This window comes from Oncorhynchus mykiss, chromosome 30 (assembly GCF_013265735.2).
Source record: "Oncorhynchus mykiss isolate Arlee chromosome 30, USDA_OmykA_1.1, whole genome shotgun sequence".
Classification (NCBI taxonomy): Eukaryota; Metazoa; Chordata; class Actinopteri; order Salmoniformes; family Salmonidae; genus Oncorhynchus; species Oncorhynchus mykiss.
Window position 1 is genome coordinate 20200070 of NC_050570.1, and position 20945 is coordinate 20221014.

General features: G+C 40.5%; 2 protein-coding genes across 4 annotated transcripts; both read left to right on the forward strand.

The window, feature by feature from the left end:
- Positions 1 to 993: 993 nt before the first annotated feature.
- Positions 994 to 10781, forward strand: LOC110521509 (tyrosine-protein kinase ZAP-70). 2 transcript variants are annotated; one of them, XM_021599106.2, is made up of 14 exons: positions 994 to 1109; positions 1218 to 1294; positions 6540 to 7025; positions 7172 to 7332; positions 7422 to 7560; positions 7672 to 7753; positions 7864 to 7886; positions 8010 to 8049; positions 8306 to 8516; positions 8765 to 8971; positions 9172 to 9364; positions 9493 to 9633; positions 10027 to 10139; positions 10264 to 10781. In XM_021599106.2, the coding sequence occupies exons 3-14, from the start codon at positions 6621 to 6623 to the stop codon at positions 10379 to 10381; spliced, it is 1833 nt and encodes a 610-aa protein (XP_021454781.1). In that variant the 5' UTR covers positions 994 to 1109; positions 1218 to 1294; positions 6540 to 6620; the 3' UTR covers positions 10382 to 10781. The 2 variants fall into 2 exon arrangements, with proteins under 2 accessions (XP_021454781.1, XP_021454782.1); XM_021599107.2 differs by lacking the exons at positions 994 to 1109; positions 1218 to 1294 and adding an exon at positions 6259 to 6405.
- Positions 10782 to 16783: 6002 nt separating this feature from the next.
- On the forward strand, positions 16784 to 20127 carry LOC110521510 (MOB kinase activator 3A). 2 transcript variants are annotated; one of them, XM_021599108.2, is made up of 4 exons: positions 16784 to 16988; positions 18092 to 18551; positions 19240 to 19442; positions 19640 to 20127. In XM_021599108.2, the coding sequence occupies exons 2-4, from the start codon at positions 18134 to 18136 to the stop codon at positions 19667 to 19669; spliced, it is 651 nt and encodes a 216-aa protein (XP_021454783.1). In that variant the 5' UTR covers positions 16784 to 16988; positions 18092 to 18133; the 3' UTR covers positions 19670 to 20127. The 2 variants fall into 2 exon arrangements, with proteins under 2 accessions (XP_021454783.1, XP_021454784.1); XM_021599109.2 differs by having other exon boundaries at positions 16799 to 16988; positions 17999 to 18551.
- The last annotated feature ends 818 nt before the right edge of the window (positions 20128 to 20945 follow it).

The window sequence follows — 20945 nt, forward strand, 5'->3', positions numbered from 1 at the left end:
GCGTAGAGGTGGATCAGAGAATCACCAGCAGTAGAGCTCCAAGAGCTCCAAGAAAGGATTGTCTCGGGGCACAGATCTGGGGAAGGGTAGCAAAACATTTTGGCTGCATTGAAGATCCCCAAGAACACAGTAGCCTCCATCATTCTTAAATGGAAGAAGTTTGGACACCTAAAGGACTCTCAGACCATGAGAAACAAGATTCTGTGGTCTGATGAAACCAAGATTGAACTCTTTGGCCTGAATGCCAAGCATCACGTCTGGAGGAAACCTGGCACCAGCCCTACGGTGAAGAATGGTGGTGGCAGCATCATGTTGTGGGGATGTTTTTCAGCAGCAGGGACTGGGAGACTAGTCAGGATCGAGGGAAAGATGAACGGCGCAAAGTACAGAGAGATCCTTGATGAAAACCTGCTCAGGACCTTAGACTGGGGTGAAGGTTCACCTACCAACAGGACAACGATACTAAGCACACAGCCAAGACAATGCAGGAGTGGCTTCGAGACAAGTCTCTGAATGTCCTTGAGTGGCCCAGCCAGAGCCCGGACTTGAACCTGATCGAAAATCTCTGGAGAGACCTGAAAATAGCTGTGCAGTGACGCTCCCCATCCAACCTGACAGAGCTGGAGAGGATCTGCAGAGAAGAATGGGAGAAACTCCCCAAATACAAATGAGTCAAGCTTGCAGCGTCGTACCCAAGAAGACTCAAGGCTGTAATCACTGCCAAATGTGCTTCAACAAAGTACTGAGTAAAGGGTCTGAATCCTTATGTAAATGTGATATTTCACTTTTTTTTTAAATATAAATTAGCAAAAATGTCTAAACCTATTTTTGCTTCATCATTATGGGGTATTGTGTGTAGATTGATGAGTGAAAAAACAAATTAATCAATTTTAGAATACGGCTGTAACGTTAACAAAATGTGGAAAAAGTTAAGGGGTCTGAATACTTTCCGAATGCAATGTATTTGAATGTTTCATCTAACCATTAAAACCTCCGTCATAGACTCACTGCTGGAGGGTCGTGGTGGCAGGCTACAGGTGGAGACAGAAGATTGGGGCTGCTGTTTCAGATAGCTGTATAGAGAACTGCTGTCACTTCATGTAGCTGAGGTAAGGAAGTAGGTTAGTTTCTCTGTGAAGATTCCAGACTGTATCGATCAACCGACATAGTTTTCCTGCAACCTCACACGATCACTGATGCCTCTGCTCTGTCACCAGACTCAGCTACTCTCTCTCTGAGGTCAACCTGTCTAGCTCTGACTTCTCTTCCCTTGGTTCCAGTTAAATCGTTTATGGTGAGTGCATCTTAAGTCAGTCCTGTGTTTTTTATATACTTATTGGCAATAGAGTAAATAGGATTATATTTTTTAAATCTTTATATAACAAGGCTATTGTCTTTCAGAGATGGAAAAAACGTCAGTTGAAATGCTATTACTTTAATCTACTTTGAAGTATACTAATACAATATTTTAGACTGAATTTATATCAATGATATATATAAATAAACTATAGACTGTTCTGGAAATGTGTGTCCCCTTGTAACCAGTGCCTTGAACACATTTAAGTGTTAATACGTTTCTATTAGCAGAGTTTATGCTGTAACAAATGCAAAATGTGTTCACCACAGTGTGGCAAAGACATTCTAGCCGTGGCTTCAAAAGTAGAGATTATATTTATAAATAGTTATTTTCATTGTGTATATGAATAGAAAGCCAAACGGGGGTACGGTTTTCAAGTGGACACACCCAAGGGTTCTATGTGTGTTGTTTATTGCTTGTAACTTTCTTTTTGAATTATAGATTCTATTTTGAGACTTGTTGGCACGTGTAATCAGATAATTATTACAAAATAGATTACCAATACTGTGCTTTGTATGAAAATAAGGGGCTGTCTTTCTATATTATTTTTAAGAGACTCATCTAGATGACAGACCAACCTTCTGTGACATTTACGGACCTACTGTAATCCAGTTCAACCAATGCAATGGAATATCTATAAAATACAACATGATTTGCCTGTCTAGATAGGTCCCTGGCTTAAACAGGACTGGCTAAACTAGTGTCTTGAGGATCTGAGGACTTCTGGGCCCATGTGTAGCTCAACTCTTTATAGAGATGCCACAACCCAGATCACTGAGACTGATGTGTTGTCGTTCCAGGGAAAGAGTTAGGGCTTACAAATACTTAATTATACTCTTAGGTTTGGTCTTAAGCTCGACTGGCTAAATATAGTTGGATGAGGGACCACTGTCCGAAACCCAACAAGGCAACAGTAAGCACTTTGCGGGTTACATGTTCATGAAACAAAAGCAGGAAACGAAATTCAAAAAGCTTGATTTGAAATCGACAATAATCTTCTACGTAGGCCCATAGGAAAAATATGCGCATTGGAGTCTCTTCGATTTTCCATTGACGTAAGCAATTTATAAGGTAGCAGTCTGGCCCACTGACTTCATTTGTACATTAACCTCCCATCATTTTAATGTAGACCTACGCTTGATGTTTGTAGGCCTATTTGTGTGGTTGTTTCTACAAAACACTGCAGGTGTTATTAAGCAACATGGTGTGGTTTATCTGTTCTAGAGGCCTAGAATGATAACAACATAAAGAATTGCTGCATTGAACACATGTATATATCTGGACATGTTTTGATAAGCCTAACTTATTAGATGTTCGCCTGATTTTAAAAATGTTGCTAAGTGCATAGTAGCCAAAGTAATGTAATGATTTAGGAATGTTTTTATTAGAGTAACTTACAAAACCGATGCCCCTCCTGATATATAAAGTGTCTTTTGTATGATCAATTGAATCCAATTCAAAGACAAATAATAACCCACACTTTGTTTGGTCTTACTATGATTATATGAAATACAAGGCAAATATGCATTATTATTGTTACAGTTCATGACCATGAGCCAGTGAACTAATTTAGCAACCCTGAGTCAACTGTTAATAGTTGATGAATGTCATGTTTTATAGCCAAACCAAAGACCCTCCGTGTTATCCTCTGTGCCGCAGTGGATAGGGCATTCCGTCTGTAGAGCTCAAAGCCACTTGTACCTGCATGGGAAAAGCTGTGCGTCAGAACACAGAAGGGTTTCTGCTCTGCTATCTCCCCGCTCTTTAAAGCTACAGCCTTCAGCCTGCCGAGGCTGGTACTGTATGCCCTGTACTGGCTCAGCTGTTAACCACAACCAACCTCCAGGCAAAGCACAGAGAGTATAGACCTACAGCTGTTTTCTATGTGGTCCTAATGTCTGTTCTGAGGTGGAAGGAAAGCAAGATGAGGGAAGAGAATTGGTGTGTTCAAAAGCAAACAGCATATTTATGCTCCAATTATTAAGTAGTGGTGAGACCTTTATGGATTTGTCTGTGTTCACTCATAAATTCAGGAAACTAGAAAATAAAATGTGGACATTTCCTAGTCAACAACTCTCTTGTTGACAATACGTCTTCTTCTCTGACAGATTGGTTTTTATGCTTAACATCTTTCAATTTTCATGGTAACTGACTTTTATGGTTACTCTCAAGTACTTTATTCTGTCATTCAGGGTTTTAGCTGTTAAATTCAGCTCATATAATACCAGGATAAAAAAGACAGGAAATAAAACTACAGTGCCTTGCGAAAGTATTCGGCCCCCTTGAACTTTGCGACCCTTCGCCACATTGCAGGCTTCAAACATAAAGATATAAAACTGTATTTTTTTGTGAAGAATCAACAACAAGTGGGACACAATCATGAAGTGGAACGACATTTATTGGATATTTCAAACTTTTTTAACAAATCAAAAACTGAAAAATTGGGTGTGCAAAATTATTCAGCCCCCTTAAGTTAATACTTTGTAGCGCCACCTTTTGCTGCGATTACAGCTGTAAGTCGCTTGGGGTATGTCTCTATCAGTTTTGCACATCGAGAGACTGACATGTTTTCCCATTCCTCCTTGCAAAACAGCTCGAGCTCAGTGAGGTTGGATGGAGAGCATTTGTGAACAGCAGTTTTCAGTTCTTTCCACAGATTCTCGATTGGATTCAGGTCTGGACTTTGACTTGGCCATTCTAACACCTGGATATGTTTATTTTTGAACCATTCCATTGTAGATTTTGCTTTATGTTTTGGATCATTGTCTTGTTGGAAGACAAATCTCCGTCCCAGTCTCAGGTCTTTTGCAGACTCCATCAGGTTTTCTTCCAGAATGGTCCTGTATTTGGCTCCATCCATCTTCCCATCAATTTTAACCATCTTCCCTGTCCCTGCTGAAGAAAAGCAGGCCCAAACCATGATGCTGCCACCACCATGTTTGACAGTGGGGATGGTGTGTTCAGCTGTGTTGCTTTTACGGCAAACATAACGTTTTGCAATGTTGCCAAAAAGTTCAATTTTGGTTTCATCTGACCAGAGCACCTTCTTCCACATGTTTGGTGTGTCTCCCAGGTGGCTTGTGGCAAACTTTAAACGACACTTTTTATGGATATCTTTAAGAAATGGCTTTCTTCTTGCCACTCTTCCATAAAGGCCAGATTTGTGCAATATACAACTGATTGTTGTCCTATGGACAGAGTCTCCCACCTCAGCTGTAGATCTCTGCAGTTCATCCAGAGTGATCATGGGCCTCTTGGCTGCATCTCTGATCAGTCTTCTCCTTGTATGAGCTGAAAGTTTAGAGGGACGGCCAGGTCTTGGTAGATTTGCAGTGGTCTGATACCTTCCATTTCAATATTATCGCTTGCACAGTGCTCCTTGGGATGTTTAAAGCTTGGGAAATCTTTTTGTATACAAACCAGTCTTTAAACTTCTTCACAACAGTATCTCGGACCTGCCTGGTGTGTTCCTTGTTCTTCATGATGCTCTCTGCACTTTTAATGGACCTCTGAGACTATCACAGTGCAGGTGCATTTATACGGAGACTTGATTACACACAGGTGGATTGTATTTATTATCATTAGTCATTTAGGTCAACATTGGATCATTCAGAGATCCTCACTGAACTTCTGGAGAGAGTTTGCTGCCCTGAAAGTAAAGGGGCTGAATAATTTTGCACGCCCAATCTTTCAGTTTTTGATTTGTTAAAAAAGTTTGAAATATCCAATAAATGTCGTTCCACTTCATGATTGTGTCCCACTTGTTGTTGATTCTTCACAAAAAAATACAGTTTTATATCTTTATGTTTGAAGCCTGAAATGTGGCAAAAGGTCGCAAAGTTCAAGGGGGCCGAATACTTTCGCAAGGCACTGTAAACACTAGTCAGTTCAGTTTGAGCCATTCACAACATGTAAAGGCCACTGTCCTTTAACCGTGTGGTGAGGTGGGGGGGTTTGAAGTTCTCAGGCCATGGTGGAGTCTATGTGCGTTGTGGCTCATTGCGGCTCTCTGTGGCTCTGTCTGTGTGTCCGCCGTGGATGTGGGCAGTCTGTCACAGCTACGCCCAGGAAACTGTGGTTGAATCACACTACACTTTTAAGCATAGACACAAGCTTCAGGTGATAGTCCTTACATTCTCCCCTTTTGACATACCACCACCTCAGAGAATCATTTCACCAAGCACAAGACTTCAGATCTCTGAAACAAAAATCAAATACTGGCCATGAAGAGTTCCCATAAGGAGCTAGTAGTAATTGTGTATCATGTAATTAACTGAAGTTTAATTTTGGCAGGTCATTTAACTGCAAACCAAACCAAGGAAAACCACCCTAACCTATGACTCACACCAACAGATTGGAAAACATGTTTAGCTAAAGCTTTCTTTTTCCAAAATGGGGGTGTCAATTGAAAAGAAAAAGGGGAAGTTATATGACGACCGCAAATAGAAAACTGCATCAAAGTATCACTATGTTAACTGATTCAATGCCCATCTTTATTTTGTCTACCAAGCTCCTTTTTGTAAGTGTGTGTGACATGGTATCATGGTATCCATGTTTTGAAAGTTATCATGATACTCATCTGTGTATTTCCCACCAACAGGCTTTTCTCACTTGTTATCAAATAAAGCTAGCTCACAGTAGAACAGACACAAAATGCTGTGATGCTAACCTGTAGTCTACACTTGGTTTATTTTACATTTCCTGATAGTCAGTTAAAAGCACAAGTTGGGGGCTTTACATCTGTTTGTTTTTTTATTTTCATGCATCTAAAAAATATATATTCCCTTAATTTTCATTTAAATTAGTCACTAGTGTGTTGAAAAGTTTTGGAAACAGCAGCACCTGCTCAACGGAAGAGTGAGAAACTAAAGAGAGGTTGGAGAAGGAGGATGGGGGCGGTTGTCAACTTCCTGTTGTGGCTGTGCTTAACACCAGCCTGTGCCGGTGCAGAGAAACACACACTCCCTATCTCAAATACTGCACACTGAACAGCCCAACCACACAAATACCTCAGTCACTCATCTGGGTCCATAAGATGGAGGCTCAATGTGAGTTATAATAAAGGCTGAAGACTGTACCTCATCAACAACCTCAATTAGAAAAACACATATCCTGTAGTAATTTGAATATTGTTTTTTTAAATAGTGGTCATCCATGATTATTTTCCATTCTCCTTATATAGATCTTTAACCAGGAGCCTCCAGCCATCTCCAACCCTTTTAACTGAGGAGTCTTCCCTCGTACTGCCTGAGGAGACTCAGACATGGCGACAGACCCTGCGGCAGAGCTGCCTTTCTTCTACGGCAGTATCAGTCGTTCGGAGGCTGAGGAGCACCTGAAGCTGGCAGGCATGGCCGACGGGCTGTTCCTGCTGCGCCAGTGTTTGCGGAGCCTGGGCGGCTACGTGGTCTCTCTGGTGTGGAACGTGGAGTTCCACCACTACTCTGTGGAGAAACAGCTCAACAGCACCTACTGTATTGCAGGTGGAAAGCCGCACTGTGGTCCAGCGGAGCTCTGTGAGTTTTACAGTAATGATTCAGATGGCCTGGTGTGCACCCTGAGGAAGCCCTGTCTGCGCTCCCCAGACAACCCCATCAGAGCAGGCGTCTTTGATAACCTGAGGGACAACATGCTGAGGGAGTATGTACGACAGACCTGGAACCTGGAGGTGAGGGTTGGCTAAATTACATTTGAGTAATTTCACAGACGCTGTTAACCAGAGCGACTATCACAGGATGAGAGGCAGCAGGGCCTGAAGTCACATAAACACTGTCTCTGATGTAGTTTCCTGTCTGATTTTGTATCTGTGTTCAGGGGGAGGCCATGGAGCAGGCTATCATCAGCCAGGCTCCACAGCTGGAGAAGCTGATCGCCACCACCGCCCATGAGAGGATGCCCTGGTACCACAGCAAGATACCTCGCCAGGAAGGGGAGAGGCGGCTCTACTCCGGGGCACAGCCAGATGGAAAGTTCCTGTGAGTCATGAAATGCATTTTAGTCAAACACTACACAAAGGTTCTAAAAACACCCCAAAAATATTTTGATTTGAGTTTTTATTAATCAGAGTCAGAGACAGGGAAGAGTCTGGAACCTTTGCCCTTTCTTTGATGTACGGAAAAACGGCCTACCATTACCAGATCCTACATGACAAATCAGGGAAGTACTCCATGCCAGAGGGAACCAAATTTGACACTGTGTGGCAGGTAGGCTGTTCTCTCTTCTCCAATAAATGAGTCCAAGTTTATTATGTCTGCTACCTAATGTTTAAGACAAAGAGAGTTATCTTTCCCTGCCACTCTCCCTCCCTTCTGCAGCTGGTTGAGTATCTGAAGATGAAACCTGATGGGCTAGTGACAGTTCTGAGGGAACCGTGTGTGAACCGCAGCAACACCAAACGTACTTAACTAACATTTTGTTGACAATTATCAAATTATTCTTATTGTTTCACTTAACTTTGTCCCTCATGGCATTGAATTCATTTTCTTATTTCTCAAATATTTTTTCAGAGACTCCTGTTGTGCCCTCGTGGGTGAGTATCAAGAACATTCTCCATGGTAGATACTCTCTTTCCAATGTATTTATTGAGGCATCTGCTAAATGGCTTATTATTATTATTATTATATTACTATTAAATACAGTAAATTTCTTTCAGAGGCGGCCCAGAACAAATGGATACACACCGCCACCTGGGGGTAGGTCAATAACATTACAACAGACACACATGGTCTTTCTACCAAAACCCACACATACACAAATCACTAAATTTGTCTTTTTAAATGTTTTTATTATTTTTGATTTTACCCCTTTTTCTCCCCAATTTCGTGGTACCCAATTGTTTTTAGTAGCTACTATCTGGTAGGTTGAAAGTTTGAAAGTCATGCGTCCTCCAATACACAACCCAACCAAAGTCTTTAAGACATTTCCCTGTGGTTTGTCCCTTTCTTACAGTACCTCTGGGGGGCTCCAAGGAAATCAAGACTTCCCCACCCACAGACCGTCCGATGTTGCCCATGGACTGCAGTGAATTTGTCAACCCTTACCATGACCCTAATGACCTGAAGAAGTTCTTCATCAATAGGGATCAGCTGATGATTGACGAGGTGGAGCTCGGCTCGGGAAACTTTGGCTGTGTCAAGAAAGGAGTCTTCAAAACAAATAAGTGAGAGGGGGGTTGACCTGCTTTTTGGATGAATCAAACCAGAACATCAGATCCTGAGTTTAGAACCTATAACGTCAGCCTAGAGCCATTTATAACAATTGATAACTACCTTTTAGGTCAGAGATTACTCATTATTTTTACTGACAAAATTAGCTGATCAGGAAAAAATCTGGACCCCAGTTATAGGTTATAATTAGGAAAAACATGTGGCCCTATTCATAACACCAATAATTCCTGTGTGGTTCCAGGGGCCACACTGATGTGGCCATCAAGGTGCTGAAGAGTGAGAATGAGAAGCTGGTGAAAGATGAGATGATGAGGGAGGCGGAGATCATGCACCAGCTGAGTAACCCTTACATCGTCCGCATGCTGGGGCTCTGCCAGGCTGAGTGCCTGATGCTGGTGATGGAAATGGCTTCTGTTGGGCCACTCAACAAGTTCCTCTCCACCAATAAGTAAGGTCAATTATTTGACACGTGTAGTACAATATATACAGTTTCATAAGGCATGTTATTCTCTTAGTAGTGACATTGATCATAGAGAGTAACGGAAATTCCATTAATGATAGCACTACTAATACTCAAACAATACCATGACATACTGTAATTTCTCAAAAGGTTTATTTGAGTTCCCTTTCTGTCCTTCTACCTCTCAGGGATAAAGTCACAGTGGAGAACATTGTGGGTCTGATGCACCAGGTGTCTATGGGAATGAAGTACCTGGAGGAGAAGAACTTTGTGCACAGAGACCTGGCAGCTCGCAACGTCCTGCTGGTCAACCAACAGTTTGCCAAGATCAGTGACTTTGGTCTGTCCAAGGCTTTGGGTGCTGATGACAACTATTACAAGGTAGGAGTCTCTTGCACGTGTCATGTGCTATAATCTTGGTCTGTTTTATATAGTCAGTTCTTAAAACATTATTCATGTGGTATGGTATGCGTGTGTGTGTGTGCGTGCGTGTGTGCATGGGTACATAGGCACGCACAGCAGGAAAATGGCCGCTGAAGTGGTATGCTCCCGAATGCATGAACTTCCACAAGTTCTCCAGCAAGAGTGATGTCTGGAGCTTTGGTGTCACCATGTGGGAAGCCTTTTCTTATGGAGGAAAACCATACAAGGTACAATCTGTATAGCACCCGCAAGACATATAACCACAATATAGTTAAATGTTTATACTGTATTATAAACTGGGTAGTTCGAGCCTTGAATGCTGATTGGCTGAAATCCGTGGTATATCAGACCGCATACCACGGGTATGACAAAACATTTCTTTATACTGGTCTAATTACATTTGTTACCAGTTTATAATAGCAATAAGGCACCTCGGGTTTGTGGTATATGACCAATATAGCACTGTTAAGGGCTGTATCCAGGCACTCCGTGTTATGTCATGCATAAGAACAGCCCTTGGCCATCTACCTCATCCCCTCGTGCCTTATTGCTTAAATAACAACCTCCAACACAGTGCTGTCTAGATTAACTTAATCTGCGTCTTCACCAAATATGATCAGAAAATGAAAGGTCCGGAGGTGATCAGTTTCATTGCCAGTGGGAGCCGGATGGAATGTCCGTCTGGATGTCCAGATAGAATGTATGCACTGATGAAGGACTGCTGGACATACAAGTAAGTGAGAAACTAGAGACCTATTCATTTTCACACCACATGGGAAGTAGGCTACTAGGCCACACCGCTGCCCATTTAAAAGTAGATGCATCACATGTAAAGTGTCTGACCTTTCTCTTCTCAGACACGAGGACCGGCCAGGCTTTGTGAAGGTGGAGGAGTGCATGCGAGTCTTTTATTACTCCATATCCAACAAAACTCCTCCTGAGGTGACCGCAGACGCTGCTGAGCCTCTCAAGTAGACCAGAGACAACAGACACTCTGTCCCCCCGCCATACAATGCATTCTTTGAGATAGACAAAGAGATTCTTATGAACTAGTCTGGCCACTAGCTAACAGCTTCAGCAACAGGCAGCTACAGTAAACAGCTAAACAAGCCTTATTGACACAAATGTGAGTTTGTAATTAAAGTCATTCTTGTGAGGATGCTCCTCTTCTGAAAGGTAGCTCAAGACTCCATCATCCGAGGTTTGGAATAGTTTGAAAGAAACGCTTCACGAAGAATTGTGCATGGTAAAATTACAATTTGAAAGTGTAATGATTCCTTGGGAGTACTTATACTATAGGTCAAATGTGAATTATATTTAAGTGCTTCAGCGCTATATACATTCCTTAATATGTCATGATTAAACATTTTCACAGAATATGGTGTATCTATATCAAGTAATTGTGAAAAGAATTTGTGAATGAATTATGAAAAGTAAGAAGGCAAGAAACATCGGCTCAAACGGGCAATCTGCAGTTGCTACAGTACATCCATTTTTGGACTTATAAATTAATGATATGTACCCTTTGATTCTTGAAGAATATATCTTGTAAATTCCTCATGAGCTTAGCTCAACTGTCGTACCAGATCCAAAATAAAAGTTTGTTTTACTCCAATGTTTGTAAACAAAGTAAATGTAAACAAACACTATATAGCCTCAAAACATGATTAAAACTATACTGAACAACAATATAAATGCAACACACAATAGTTTCAAAGATTTTACTGAGTTGCAGTTCATATAAGGCAATCAGTCAATTGAAATAAATTCATTAGGTCCTAATCTCTGGATTCCACATGACTGGGAACACGATATGCATTTGTTGGTCACAGATACTTTGGGGTCTGGATCAGCAAACCAGTCAGTATCTGGTGTGACCACCTCATGCAGCGCAACACATCTCCTTCGCATAGAGTTGATCAGGCTGTTGATTGTGGACTGTGGAATGTTGTTCCATTCCCCTTCAATGGCTGTGCGAAGTTGCTAGATATTGGAACTGGAACACGCAGTAGTACACGTCGATCCAGAGCATCCAAACATGCTCAATGGGTGACATGTCTGGTGAGTATGCAGGCCATGGAAGAACTGGAACATTTTCTACTTCCAGGAGTTGTGTACAGATCCTTGTGACATGGGGCTGTGAATCACATGAGGTGATTGCGGCGGATGAAAGGCACGACAATGGCCATCGATGAAATGCAATTGCGTTCGTTGTCCGTAGCTTATGTCTGCCCATACCATAACCTCAACGCCACCATGGGGCACTCTGTTCACAACGTTGACATCAGCAAACCGCTCACCCACACAACACAATCTGCCCGGCACAGTTGAAACTGGGATTCAACCGGGAAGAGCACACTTCCCCAGTGTGCCAGTGGCCATTGACGTTGAACATTTGCCCACTGAAGTCGGTTACAACACCGAACTGCGGTCAGGTCAAGACCCTGGTGTAGACGACGAGCACGCAGATGAGCTTCCCTGAGACAGTTTCTGACAGATTGGGCAGAAATTCTTAGGTTGTGCAAACCCACAGTTTCATCAGCTGTATGGGTGGCAGGTCTCAGACGATCCGGCAGGTGAAGAAAATGGATAGTCCTGGGCTGGCGGGATTACACATGGTCCGAGGTTGTAAGGCCGGTTGGACATACTGCCAAATTCTTTTAAACGATATTGGAAGCAGCTTATGGTAGAGAAATTAACATTAATGTCTCTGGCAACAGCACTGGTGGACATTCCTGCATTCAGCATGCCATTTGCACGCTCCCTCAAAACTTGAGACATCTGTGGCAATGTGTTGTGTGACAGAACTACACATTTTAGTGGCCTTTTATTATTCCCCGCACAAGGTGCACCTGTGTAATAACCATGCTGTTTAATCAGCTTCTTGATATGCCACACCTGTCAGATGGGTGAATTGTCTTGGCAAAGGAGAAATGGTCACTAACAGGGGTGTAAACAAATTTGTTCACAACATTTGAGAGAAATAAGCTTTTTGTGTGTATGAAACATTTCTGGGAAATTTTATTTCAGTTCATGAAACATGGGACCAACACTTTACATGTTGCTTTGATATTTTTGTTAAGTGTACTTTCCCCAAGTGAAGGTTCTTCTTTATGAAGTAACGATAGAAGTAGCTGATAACGGGCTACATAGACACTGATAAGACAATTCAAAGGGGGAAACACAGCATGTACAGTTGAAGTCGGAAGTTTACATACACTTAGGTTGGAGTCATTGAACTAGTTTTCAACCACTCCACAAATGTATTTTTAACAAACTATAGTTTTGGCAAGTTGGTTAGGACATCTACTTTGTGCATGACACAAGTAATTTTTCCAACAATTGTTTACAGACAGATTATTTCACTTATAATTGACTGTATCACAATTCCAGTGGGTCAGAAGTTTACATACACTAAGTTGACTGTGCCTTTAAACAGCTTCGGAAATTCCAGAAAATGATGTCATGGCTTTAGAAGCTTCTGATAGGCTAATTGACATCATTTGAGTCAATTAGAGGCGTACCTGTGGATGTCTTTCAAGGCCTACCTTCAAACTCAGTGCCTCTGCTTGACATCATGGGAAAATCAAAAGAAATCAGCCAAGACCCCAGAAAAAAATTATTGACTTCTGATAAAATAATTTATAAGATTTAAGATAAATTATTAAATAATTATATCCGGAAACTTAACCATTAGGGATGAGAGGTTATGTAACATGGATAAGGAGTAATTAAATATATTAAACATAAGTTAGGTTAGACTGGGAAAGAGAGGAATGTGTGTGTATGCCTAAGAAAACACCTAGAAACAATTAAACTATGGTTGAACCGACCCGGCTATAACTCTGAGAATGTACGATAGGACAGGGAGTACCCCTCCAGTTTTCCTTTATCTGGGGGGGACTGGAACTTGAAAGGCCACTCAGCAAGGAAGAAGCCACTGCTCCAAAACCGTAACTCCAACATTTAGTCAGCCCCCAATTGTGCAAGTTCTCCCACTTAAAAAGATGAGAGACCTGTAATTTTCATCTTACGTACACTTCAACTATGACAGACAAAATGAGAAAAAAAATTGTGATTTTTAATGAATTTATTTGCAAATGATGGTGGAAAATAAGTATTTGGTCACCTACAAACAAGCAACATTTCTGGCTCTCACAGACCTGTAAGCTCCTCTGTCCTCCACTCGTTACCTGTATTAATGGCACCTGTTTGAACTTTTTATCAGTATAAAATACACCTGTCCACAACCTCAAACAGTCACACTCCAAACTCCACTATGGCCAAGACCAAAGAGCTGTCAAAGGACACCAGAAACAAAATTGTAGACCTGCACCAGGCTGGGAAGACTGAATCTGCAATAGGTAAGCAGCTCGGTTTGAAGAAATCAACTGTGGGAGCAATTATTAGGAAATGGAAGACATACTGATAATCTCCCTCGATCTGGGGCTCCACGCAAGATCTCACCCCGTGGGGTCAAAATGATCACAAGAACGGTGAGCAAAAATTCCAGAACCACACGGGGGGACCTAGTGAATGACCTGCAGAGAGCTGGGACCAAAGTAACAAAGCCTACCATCAGTAACACACTACGCCGCCAGGGACTCAAATCCTGCAGTGCCAGACGTGTTCCCCTGCTTAAGCCAGTACATGTCCAGGCCCGTCTGAAGTTTGCTAGAGAGCATTTGGATGATCCAGAAGAAGATTGGGAGAATGTCATATGGTCAGATGAAACCAAAATAGAACATTTTGGTAAAAACTCAACTCGTCGTGTTTGGAGGACAAAGAATGCTGAGTTGCATCCAAAGAACACCATACCTTCTGTGAAGCATGGGGGTGGAAACATCATGCTTTGGGGCTGTTTTTCTGCAAAGGGACCAGGACGACTGATCCGTGTAAAGGAAAGAATGAATGGGGCCATGTATCGTGAGATTTTGAGTGACAACCTCCTTCCATCAGCAAGGACATTGAAGATGAAACGTGGCTGGGTCTTTCAGCATAACAATTATCCCAAACACACCGCCCGGGCAATGAAGGAGTGGCTTCGTAAGAAGCATTTCAAGGTCCTGGAGTGGCCTAGCCAGTCTCCAGATCTCAACCTCATAGAACATCTTTGGAGGGAGTTGAACGTCCATGTTGCCCAGCAACAGCCCCAAAACATCACTGCTCTAGAGGAGATCTGCGTGGAGGAATGGGCCAAAATACCAGCAACAGTGTGTGAAAACCTTGTGAAGACTTACAGAAAATGTTTGACCTCTGTCATTGCCAACAAAGGGTATATAACAAAGTATTGAGATAAACTTTTGTTATTGACCAAATACTTATTTTCCACCATAATTTGCAAATAAATTCATTAAAAATCCTACAATGTGATTTTCTGGAATTTCTTTTCTCATTTTGTCTGTCATAGTTGAAGTGTACCTATGATGAAAATTACAGGCCTCTCTCATCTTTTTAAGTGGAAGAACTTGCACAATTGGTGGCTGACTAAATACTTTTTGCCTCACTGTACATACACTTACAATTCTAACAGCTTTTTTGTTAGTAGAGTATTTAACCATCTTAAAATACAGTTTAATTTCTTTTTGTAGGGTGAGAAAATGTGTTTTTTTGTTTGTAAATTTACATTTGTGTATATGAAATTTGGCCAAAAGAATAATGAAATGAATTACATAAAAATGTTTCAGCTTATTTCTATCGTATGTAAAGAATCCAAGTAGTACATCTCTCCACAATAGTGTAAAATATTCATAAATGTGTTCAATTATAAATCTAATGATGTCTTGCCACAGTTTTCTTACATGAATACAATGCCAAAAAAGATGCAACACTGTTTCTGGGTGGTCATTACAAAAGGAGCAATTTGAGTTGATGTTTTCCTTAAACTTCTTCATATAGTAGTTGGCAGGATAAACATTATGAATAATTTTAAAGGAAACTTCTTTAATTTTGTTAACAAGTAGGTATGTGTGTGGCAACATCCAACCTTTTTCCCAACAGATATTATCAATAAATCCATTCCAATAAGGCATGGCATTGGGTATAGATACAACATCCTGCTGAAACAAGGTTCGTATCGCTCTGTTGTTGAATGGACCAAAAGAGAAACAAATCTTTCCTACTGATGAGTCAACAGGGTCAATAGAAGGTAGGCTCGGAGGGTCAGGTCTTGACACGTTCCTGAATAACAGAGCAACACCTGAGGGAATGGCATCTAAAACAATGGCTTATAATAACAATAGAGGGAATGGCTTATAATAATTTATTTACCAGCTATGGAAATACCTTGTACTATTATTTAAATAATTTGCAAGAAGTTGGGTGATTAATAAAAACAGGTACGGGGAGATAGAACAACCTTGCCTATTCCTCTTTAACTCAAATCTAGGTGAGGTGCCATATTTCAATTTGATGGAGCTGTTACCATTTGCATAGAGAGTCTTTAATAGCCTTACAGAAAAAATCCTCAAAGCCAAGTTTCTCAAGGGAGTGGAAGAGAAACTGATGCTCTACTGTGTCAAATGCTTTATAAAAATCTAAAAATAATATGAAGCTATCCTCAGTTATTAGATCTGAGTAGTCAAGTATGTCTAATACTAGTCTGACATTGTTAGAAATATGTCTGTTCCTCATGAAGCCAGACTGTTTCATCAATGATTGCATCCAGGACTTCTTTAATTATTTTTGCAAGTGGTAAGGCTTATAGTCATTATCTTATAGTCATTATTAAGAAGACAAATTGGACGCCAGTTATCGATGAGCACCACTTATTTTTTAGGCTTAGGTATCAGTGTTATTAACCCCTGACTCATTGTAGGAGGGAGAACATTGTTTTTAATACTCTCTAAAAAAAAAAGACTTCAAATACGAAGGGAGCTACTTGTTCAGAAAATAATTTGTAAAATTCTGATGTAATTCCATCAACATCTGGTGATTTATTGTTCTTTAGATGTTTGATATACTCTATAATCTCTTCAACTTTGATGGGTTCATCACACTGTTTAGATTCTATATCACTGATAGAGTGAACATTATTCAGTGAGTTAAAAAACATATCTATGGATTCCTGACAGTACGTAGAGCTATACAATTTTCTGTAAAAATTGCTACAGTATTTAGCGATTCATTTTTGGTCATCTGTAATAACACCATCAATGTTTAATTTATGGATAGTGTTATTTTTAGAGTGACATTTCTAAAGTCTAAAGAAATAGGATGAATTCTGTTCTCCCTCCTCAATCCATTTTTTCCTAGATCTAATAAAGGCTCCTTCTGCTTTTAATCTATATATATTATCCAGTTTATTTTGTAACTCAATTAGTTCCATACGAAATACTGTATGTGCGCCTGCTTGGTCCGTGTAAAGTGACGTAAAATCAGAGGAAGTGCTTGTTATTTCTTTTTTTTTTTGGTAGGGAGGGGCTTATTTTAGTTGCCTTAGTAAAGACTTAGCGCTATGTTCAGAACTACTGACGTTATACATTAATTCAAATGTAGCCGTTGTTATATATTTAAAAAGGATTAGCAAAGTTTATTATATTCAAGAGAACACAGCAAGGGAAGGGACATTAAAGCGTAACAAGTAAGTGATAACGTTAGCCTATCTAAGTTCGGGGAAAGTGGTTGCTTTTACGGTCAGCTCGTTTGGGAGCAATTTACTCCCATTATTTCTACGTTAAATTATATAATGAATAACATGTTTTAAGGAGTAGTTTGTGGTTACCTTTATCATGCGAAAAGCAAGAAGTGCGATTGTATCCTTTTTTCTCTCATGAATAAACTTGGCGCCGTCATCTTTGAAGCATCGTAGCATCAGCGCTCCGGCTACCGCTAGGATACATCATGGACTAACGTTAGCTTCTATACTTAGTTTGTTTCACTTTTGCTCCTGACCACTTTATCTGTCTGCTGGCTAGATATAGTCATATTAATAACCTCAATATATGACATGTCGTTATTGTCTGAGGTCACTTCATAAAGTTGTGCTAGGTTGTACATGCTGTCTCGCTTTCCTGAACCAGGCCTTAATGTATTGTGAAAAGTAGGAAATTACTCATATAGCTTGCAACAAATTGTAACTACATTCTAACAACCCTCACTTTTTGCAACGTGGTAACTAACTAACTCTGTGACGATACTCACTTTGCAACATTGTAAGTGATTGGGGTTATTCTTCTCGAAGTTGATGTTCAGGTTATGTTGGAGGACTTCCTTGAATTTACCACTCTTTGGACAGCTGTCATAGATGTGTTATAAATTTTGGTTAGTTAAATATAGTTTATTAATTTGATTAACTGATTAATCCGTAGATTTTTTTTTACATTTGTTATTCATTTTCAATAATGGATTGAGACACCACAAACACTTACACTATTATGCATTTGTACCAAACAACAGAAATAATGGTGATGCAGATTTGTGAAATGTTACAGATTTATAGAAGCGCCACCAATAAATACATTGTGGGCCTACTTTGTTGGCATTGCAGCACCAGACTGAATACTGCACGTTACTGCTAAATTGGACAATATGGAATATATGTGAATCTGACACAAAATAATCCCCCCCCCCCCCCCCCCTCTCTCTGATTAGACCCTTCAGCCACAGGACCAAAACCATCTGTGAGAAAAATACAACCATTGTATAACTGCTCCACTGTTGTTTATATCTCCTTGTTCTAACCAGTAAATCATTCATTAAGACATAAACAAACTGACACATGCAACAATGTCCATGGCCCTGAAGCAAGTCTTCAACAAGGAGAGGACATTCCGGCCAAAGCGTAAGTTTGAGCCCGGGACACAGCGCTTTGAGCTGCACAAGAAGGCCCAGGCGTCTCTGAATGCAGGCCTGGACCTGAAGCAGGCGGTGGCGTTGCCCCATGGAGAGGACCTTAATGACTGGGTGGCTGTTCACGTGGTGGACTTCTTCAACCGCATCAACCTCATCTACGGCACCATCAGCGACTCCTGCACCGACCAGACCTGCCCCGTCATGTCCGGAGGGCCCAAGTACGAGTACCGCTGGCAGGACGAGCACAAGTACAAGAAGCCTACAGCCGTGCCAGCCCCAAAATACATGAGCCTGCTGATGGACTGGATCGAGGTACAGATCAACAACGAGCACATCTTCCCCACCAACGTTGGTATGTACAAAGAATGATAACTAGGTAGATGGGATCTGTTATTTGGCTATTCATGATGATGATAAATAGGTCTGAATAATCTTTATGGGCTGAATTCCTTGAGTTCTCTGTCATTATAAAGTGCAACAGCTGTATCAGTTAATCTACTATAATTCAGAAATTATTAACCTTCCGTTCTTCACTTCCTCCCACCACACATAACTTTGCGTCTGACTAGCTGTAGAAACAGCCAAGCAATGACTTTAGAAATGGTCACACAATCTACAGTAGGGTATAAATAGGAATGCATGTACACATGTCCCCAGGAATGCATTTTAAAATGCTATTAGATTAGTGTAAGAGGATAGACTGATAACTTCATCTATTCTTGATGGATGAAGGGAAATATGAATCCTCTGCCCTAGGTGTGGTATTTTCCAAGGCTCACATATCTCAATCAAGTGATACAAGCATGATCCTCCAGTACACAAGAAAATAACATCCCTCACTTGATTCACAAAAACATAGAATATTTATACCAATTGTATTTGCACCCAATGTAATATTTAAAGTTGAGAATTAATCTGACAATTAAACTGAACCAACCACAGAGATGAGGTTGAGAGCATGACCACATTTGTGTTTACTTTACATGTCACAGGAGGACACGTCTTAATCTTTTTTGTCATCTTATGTTTGGTTTTTGAAGGTACTCCCTTCCCAAAGACCTTCATGCAGGTAGCTAAGAAGATTTTGTCTCGCCTGTTCCGTGTGTTCGTCCACGTCTACATCCATCACTTTGATCGTGTGAACCAGATGGGTGCAGAGGCCCACGTCAACACCTGTTACAAGCACTTCTATTACTTTGTAACGGAGTTTAACCTCACAGACCACAAGGAGCTCGAGCCACTGGTGAGTGATAAAAAAATGATTGAATTGTCTGTCTTGTTGTAATTTTCATATATTTTCTTACATATTACATGTTTGTTTTGCAAATGAAGCTGAAAGGGAAGTTATGATGACAATATTGCACCCTAGAATTGTGATGTTTACAAGCACATTTGTGTACTTTTGCTATCATAATGTTGCCATCACTCCTGCCCCTACAGAAAGAGATGACATCACAGATGTGCCACTAAGGGAGCACCATTGACCACCTGATAAATTCCAGCTTGAAGACTAGTTCTGTCCATATAGAAGACTGAAACAGGAAACCAAATCTAAAATAGTCTTTATTTTTATAAACAAGTAATGTTATCTTTTTTAACCATGTAGGTTTGTCTAACCAGGAACGTTGTAAGGCATTCTCTTCATTTTAATTTTTAGAAAATGAGCACAGTATTAAGAGATTTTACTTTTAAAAAAAAAGTTGAATCAGTCCTGTAATTTAGTTCTTGTTCTCTTATCTAAAATGAATATATGTTTTTGTACATATCTAAGATTGTAGTATGTGGAGACATTAAATGTACTCCGTGTTCCTGCTCTAAACTCAGTGTCATGTTTAATTATGAAATGGATGCTGATTAGACAAGCAGCGTTCGAAGCCGTGCAGTATTGTCATACATTTGTATTTTTTCAGAATATACATTCAAACTGGTTTATTGTTTGTGTATTACATCTATTCAATGGTGTTGTTTTGTAAAATAACTGAGAACAAGGCCTGTGGAGTGAGGCCAATCGACGTAGTAAAACAGTCATGCAGGTCTTAAGTTAGTCCACAAGGTGGCAAAGGAGCACACAAAAATACTGCTGAGGAAAGGGTTGAGTTTATATTGTAGCAGGAAGTCCATTCAGTGTTGAATACCCCATAACGCAAATGAAAAACATATCTGCCTACCTTAGTACTATGGAAATACAGTTTTAAGGACACCTTATGGAAGTGATTTGATCTGGACTAGCCCTATGTTTGAGTAAAAGCTTCTTCAAATAATATACCAAACATAGTAGTCCTGAAGTGAACTGAATGTTTCATCCACGTGTGCTGATTGTTCACTGATCTCCTTTGTTACTATTGTCCCAGTTTGAATAAGGAGAAATGAAATGAATGCCATATTGCAGGGTTCCCCAACTGTTGTTGGACCTAAAAGACTTAAACACACCAACGCAGCTCCTTGTCATTTTAATTCTGGAAATCTTTTCCAAAGTATTCCCACGCACAATAAACAGAGACCGTTGAAGTCAGAATTTACATACACTTAGTTTGGAGTCATTAAAACCCGTTTTTCAACCACTCCACACATTTCTTGTTAACAAACTATAGTTTTGGCAAGTTATCTACTCTGTGCATGACACAAGTCATTTTTCCAACAATTGTTTACAGACAGTCAATTATAAGTGAAATAATATATTACAATTCCAGTCGGTCAGAAGTTGACTGTGCCTTTAAACAGCATGGAAAATTCCAGAAAATTATGT

Coding starts and splice junctions, on each gene's coding strand:
- LOC110521509 (XM_021599106.2), top strand. CDS start 6,621: ATGGCGACAGACCCTGCGGCAGAGCTGCCTTTCTTCTACGGCAGTATC. Junction 7,887..8,009: donor CTCCTGTTGTGCCCTCGTGG/GTGAGTATCAAG, acceptor AATTTCTTTCAG/AGGCGGCCCAGAACAAATGG. Junction 10,140..10,263: donor AAGGACTGCTGGACATACAA/GTAAGTGAGAAA, acceptor TTCTCTTCTCAG/ACACGAGGACCGGCCAGGCT.
- LOC110521510 (XM_021599108.2), top strand. CDS start 18,134: ATGTCCATGGCCCTGAAGCAAGTCTTCAACAAGGAGAGGACATTCCGG. Junction 18,552..19,239: donor CATCTTCCCCACCAACGTTG/GTATGTACAAAG, acceptor TGGTTTTTGAAG/GTACTCCCTTCCCAAAGACC. Junction 19,443..19,639: donor ACAAGGAGCTCGAGCCACTG/GTGAGTGATAAA, acceptor CTGCCCCTACAG/AAAGAGATGACATCACAGAT.